This window comes from Hylobates moloch, unplaced genomic scaffold (assembly GCF_009828535.3).
Source record: "Hylobates moloch isolate HMO894 unplaced genomic scaffold, HMol_V3 SCAFFOLD_7, whole genome shotgun sequence".
Lineage (NCBI taxonomy): Eukaryota > Metazoa > Chordata > Mammalia > Primates > Hylobatidae > Hylobates > Hylobates moloch.
Window position 1 is genome coordinate 11,758,503 of NW_026652282.1, and position 6,000 is coordinate 11,764,502.

General features: G+C 36.9%; 1 protein-coding gene across 3 annotated transcripts in view; it reads left to right on the forward strand.

The window, feature by feature from the left end:
• Positions 1–6,000, forward strand: part of MOSPD2 (motile sperm domain containing 2) — a 48,995-nt gene that overhangs the window by 27,889 nt on the left and 15,106 nt on the right. For all 3 annotated transcript variants that reach the window (XM_058441774.1, XM_032756608.2, XM_058441775.1), the window contains exon 7: positions 1,954–1,992. In XM_058441774.1, the coding sequence (XP_058297757.1) occupies positions 1,954–1,992 (39 nt within the window). The remainder of the gene's footprint in view (positions 1–1,953; positions 1,993–6,000) is intronic.

Consider the following 6,000-nt stretch of genomic DNA (forward strand, 5'->3'; position numbering starts at 1 on the left):
TACAAGAACAGATAAGTAGTATTGATAAAGTACACTGTATGATAAGCAATATTGATATATTAAGTACACTGTTACCAACTGCTACTTAAAAATTGTCATTAAGAAAATACTTGACTAGAAGGTACTACATTTGAATCTGGCATTTGGAGTTTGTTTGTTTTTCATTGTGACTATTCCATTAATTACCTGAATGAAGAACTCCTAAACCTTATATAGTCCCATTTTTTACTTGTTGAATTTGTATGATGGGTTCCCCCTAGGATAGCCGAGATGCCAACTCACATAAACAGTCAAGTATATTTAACCCCAATGGTTTAAAAGAGAAAAGACAGAAGAGAGGCAACAGGGACTTCAGAAAATGGGAATTTACAGATCTGCCTGAGCGTACTCCTAGAAAACAGCAAATTGGGTCTTTTGGGACTCGTGACTCAGGTGACTTTAGCATAAAATCCCTAAATTATCTTAATTTAGCATATTAATTTTATTGTTAATGTGAAGTGAGGAATAGACAAAAAGCATAATGGATATCAAGAGTCAGTGCCACCCCAGCTCTATACTCTTATCTTTTCAGAGAGAGTATTCATGAATATTTTTACGTAAAAAGAATGATCAATAGAGTCCAGTTTGGGGAACCTGTACTATCTTCAGTTCCTTATGGATTTTTCCTGTATCTGGCATGTACCCTGATTCCTAAGGCCTCCTGAGCAGTGCCAGTCATTGGTCAGTAGGGAATCACTACCCCATAGTTTTAGTTTGTTGCTTTTATGGACAAAATGAAAAAATATCCACTTGATCATTGAAATATCTAAAGGATTTTGTGAAGAGCCACTTATCAATAGTATAAATATTATTATTACTTTGTAAAATAATCTGAGATTCTTTTGAGAGAACTATTAAAAAGTTAATAGATCTATATAAAGATGAATTGTAATACTATTCATCTTAACTAGAGATTTTGTATATATATATACACACACACATATATATATATTCTACCTACATAATATAGTTTTGCAGACATTGAATTTCATGGAATCTTAATTGATTATACTTCAAAACCTGTCATGAAGAATAACCATTATATCTTAAAATCTTGAGTCCACATTATTTTAAGCATATCGCAGACGAAGACTGAGGTATTAAGCACCGGGGTGCCTCTTTACAGATGGCTTTTTCCTTGTATGTACTTTACTTGTCCTACATTAATGCAACAACTCTAAGAGGTTCTCTGCTCAGAGAAGAGTGAAATTACATTTTGATTCCTCTGGAATAGAGGAATGAATTGAATCTCAAAAATCTTCTTTGCGGTTTCTGGTTCTTTCTCACAGTTGTCTCAGTTGTTAATAGGGCTGTTTAGTATCTTCAACTCAGTGTGTAAATAATACTTATGTATACTTTGGAATTATTAGCTTCCTGGAGCTCATGATATAAGGTAGAAATAATTTTTGTTTCTGAAAACGTAGTGATGTATTAAAAGGGGAGGGGGCAACTGTGAGACTGGTTTAACAATAGAATCTCTAGAAAATTATAATTGAAACCATAAATTAGACCTGGAAATGATTTTAAAGTTCAGTGGCCTCAGCACTACTTTGACATGCCACATCCAAAGACTCCATTTATCCACTTAACTGTTTTCTTTTGTACCTCCCTGCAAACAACAAAAGCAGTGAGTGACAAAAGAATAGGCTGTTTACCAGAGGACAGTGACAGTGCACTATTGATTTCTCACAAGTCTTCCTCCTGGGCTGGCACCTCACCATTGTGACATGCTAGTTCAGTTCCAGCACCACAGGGAATACTATTCATGATACTATACACTTCACTGAATTAGAGCTCAGACAACAAGCTCAGTTTTTACTTAAATTTAGATGACCATTTTTTTCTAGGCCAGTGTGAGTGATATTATTATAGAGGTACTGATTCACATTCAATGAATTTTTTTTCATCTTTCAGCAAAAATAGTGATCTTTGATATGCCTTGGTTAATGAATGGTGAGTATATTTATACTTTCTTAAAACAAAATGTCTAATTTCCTTTACTTTGCCAATTTAGCCATATTTCTACAATTGTTTAAAGTAATGTTGATATTGTCCTTTGCATGCACTCTTAAGAGACTGGAGCTAGAACACTCAAAGGCTATTCCTAAGCAAACAGGGCTAAAATTTTATACCCAGGATCTGGGGGCACCCATTAGTCTTCTTTAAAAACAGCCTTGCCAGGCATGGTGTTGCACTGCTATAGTCCTACCTACTCAGGAGGCTGAGGCAGGAGGATCACTTGAGCCCATGAGTTTGAGGCCAGCCTGGGCAACATAATGATACCCATCTCTTAAAAAAAAAAAATTAACAACAGCCTCAAATATTCAACCATTAAGGTAATACTCTAGTCAGAAGCCTCAATTTGTCATGCACAGATAAGGTATGTCACAGAACACAGGCCTTGTCTAAGTTTTCTCATGGGCTTCAGGTGTTGAGAAAGAAGATGGAATCAGTCTGAAACTCACCCCAAATCACTGTAGTGACATGACCCTTTTGACAGTCATGATATATTTTTTGGTAAAATTTTTTTGAAAAAGCCGTTGATTGATAAACTGTCTTGACCAACTTTAAAATTACTGTAAATTGAATGTTATTTTCAGAATGTATATTCTCATTTGTGTTTGCAAAAGTCAGTTGTTACATAGAAAGCAATAGAGAAAATCAACAAATCCAAAATTTGGTTCTTTGAAAAATGCAACACAATTGACAAACCTTTAGCTAATAAAGAAGAAAAGGAAAGACTCAAAGTATTAAAATCTGTAGTGAAAGAAGGGACATTACTATTGACCTTAAAGAAATAAAAAGGACTATAGGGAGATACTGTGAATAATTATATGCAAAGAAATTAGATAACCTACATGAAGTGAACAAATTCTTAGAAAGACACAAACTACTGAAACTAACTCAAGAAGAATCAGAATAGAAATATAAAAAAGGAAGTTGAATTAGTAATCAAAAAAAACTTCCCACGAAGAAAAGCCCAGGCCCAGATGGCTTCACTGGTAAGTTATGTGAAATATTTAAAGAAGAATCAACATGAATCCTTCACAAATTCTTCCAAGAAATAGAAGAAGAGGGAATACTTTCCAACTTATTTTATGAGGCAAGTATAACCATAATACCAAACATCACAGGAAAAGAAAACTACAGACTGGTATTCCTTATGAAAATAGATGCAACAGTCCTCAACGAAGTACTAGCAAATTGAATCCAGCAGCATATAAAAAGGATTATACACCATGACCAAGTGGGCTCAACATATGAAAATCAACTAATGTAATCTACCATATTAATATAATGAAGGAGAAAATGATATGATCACCTCAAGAGACACAGAAAAAGCATTTGACAAAATCTAGTACCCTCTCATGATAAAAGTACTCAACAAACTAGCAACATAAGGTGCAAAGAGTTGAAACAACTGCCAAGTTAGACCACAGTAGTCCACACAAGACCACCCCCATTTCTGACACAAACTGCAAGTTCAGGAGGTGCTCAAAATTGCCCTTAGGTTTGAAAATTCTAGTGAAGGACTCTGAGAACTCACTGAAAACTATTATACTCACAATTATGGTTTATTACAGGGAAAGAATTTAGATTAAGGTCAACCATGGAAAGTAAGGTGTAGGGCAGAGTCCAGGGAAGTACCAAATGTTGAGCATATTACTTCACTGGCATCAATGTGTGGCAATGTGCATGGAGTATGTCAACCTGGGAAGCTCACCCAAGCCTCAGTGTTCGGAGTTTTTATTGGAACTCCATTATGTAAGCATGATTGATGCCCATGTGGTTGATCTTAGTCTTCAGTCTCCCTCAAGGTCTACTGATACCGTGTAACCCAAACCCCTACCCTGAATCACACTGCTGGTCTTTCTTCTATGGCCAGTTCCTACCCTAAGTCATATTGTCCCATTGTCACTCAAGGCCCCCAGACAAACAAAGACAATCCTATCAGGCATGAAGATTACCTCTCAGAAGCTGAGGGCAAAGTGCAGACCTCTCTTTGGGTAAGGCTAATCCTTCACAGAAAAGAACTTCCTCCACCTGTTTCTAAAGGGCATATATGAAAAACCTGAATCTATGAAAACCCACAGCTAACATCTTACTTAGCAGGGAAAGAAAGGATGCTTTCCCCCTAAGATCAGGAACAAGACAACACTGTCTGCTGTTACCACTTCTATTAATAAAAGAAGTTCAAGACAAGGACACTGAAAATTACAAAACACCATTTTAGTAAATTCAAGACCTACATAAATAAAAAGACATGTTGTTCATGGATTGGAAGACTTAATACAGTCTTTCTTCAATATCCATGGAAGACTGGTTCCAGAACCCCTCCCCCACCACCACCACAGACTCCAAAATCCTTGGATGCTCAAGTCCCTCATATAAAATGGTATAGTATTTGCATGTAACTGACACATGTCTTCCTGTATACCTTTTTTTTTTTTTTTGAGATGAGTCTCATTCTGTCACCTAGGCTGGAGTACATTAGCGCAATCTCAGCTCACTACACCCTCTGCCTCCCAGGTTCAAATGATTCTCCTGCCTCAGCCTCCCAAGTAGCTGAGACTACAGGCACCTACCACCACACCTGGCTAATTTTTATATTTTTAGTAGACACAGGGTTTCACCACATTGGCCAGGCTGGTCTAGTCTTGAACCTCAAGTGATCTGCCTGCCCCGGCCTCCCAAAGTGCTAGGATTACAGGCATAAGCCATCACACCTGGCCCCTTCTATATACTTTAAATCATCTTTAGATTATTTATAATACCTAACACAGTGTGAGTGCTATATAGTTGTTCTACTCTATTGTTTCTTATTTATATTTTTGTCATATTGGTTTTATTTATTTTTTAATATTTTCAATTGTGGTTGGTCAATCAAAAATCCATGGATGTGAAACCTGTGGATATGGAGGGCCAACTGTATTGTTAAGAGGTCAACACTTCCCAAAATGATCTACTGATTCAGTGTAGTCCCTATCAAAAGCCCAGCTGCCTTTTTTGCAGAAATGGATATGTTTGTCCCAAAATTCATATGCAAATGCAAGAAACCCAGAGTAGTCAAATCTTGAAATAGAAACACAGAGTTGGAGGACTTAACACTTCCTGATTTCAAAATTTACTACAAAGCTACAGCAATCAAGACATTGGGCATGTATGGGCATAAGGATAAACGTATAGATCAGTGAAATCGAATTGAGGGTCCAGATATAAACCCTAATGTTTATTATGGTCAGTTGATTTTTTTTTACAATGGTGCCAAGACTATTCAGTAGAGAAATAAGGCTTTTTAAATAAAAGGTGCTAGGACAACTGGGTATCCACATTCAAAGGAATGAAGTTGGACCCTACCTCACATCATATATAAAAATTAACTCAAAATGAATCAGAGACCTAAATGTAAGAGCTAAATCTCTTAGAAGAAACACAGGATTAAATCCTTGTGCTTGGATTGGGCAATGGTTTCTTAGATATGACAACAAAAGCACAAGCAACAAAATAAACAAACAGATAACATTGGACTGTATTAAAATTGAAAACTTGTGCCTTCAAGGACACTACGAAGTAGGTGAAAAGACAATTCTCAGAATGGAAGAAATCATTTACAAACCATACATTTGATAAGGGACTTATTCTAGAATATATACAGAACTCTTACAATGCGATGTTAAAAAGACGTGGCTGGGCATGGTGACTCATGCCTGTAATCCTAGCACTTTGGGAGGCCAAGGTGGGCAGATCACCTGAGGTCAGAAGTTCGAGACCAGCCTGGCTAACATGGTAAAACCCCATCTCTACTAAAAATAGAAAATTAGCCAAGCATGGTGGCACACGCCTGTAATCCCAGCTACTTGGGAAGCTGAGGCAGGAGAATTGCTTGAACCCAGGAGGCAGAGGTTGCAGTGAGCCACAATTGCACCATTGCACTCCAACCTGGGCAACAAGAGTGAAACT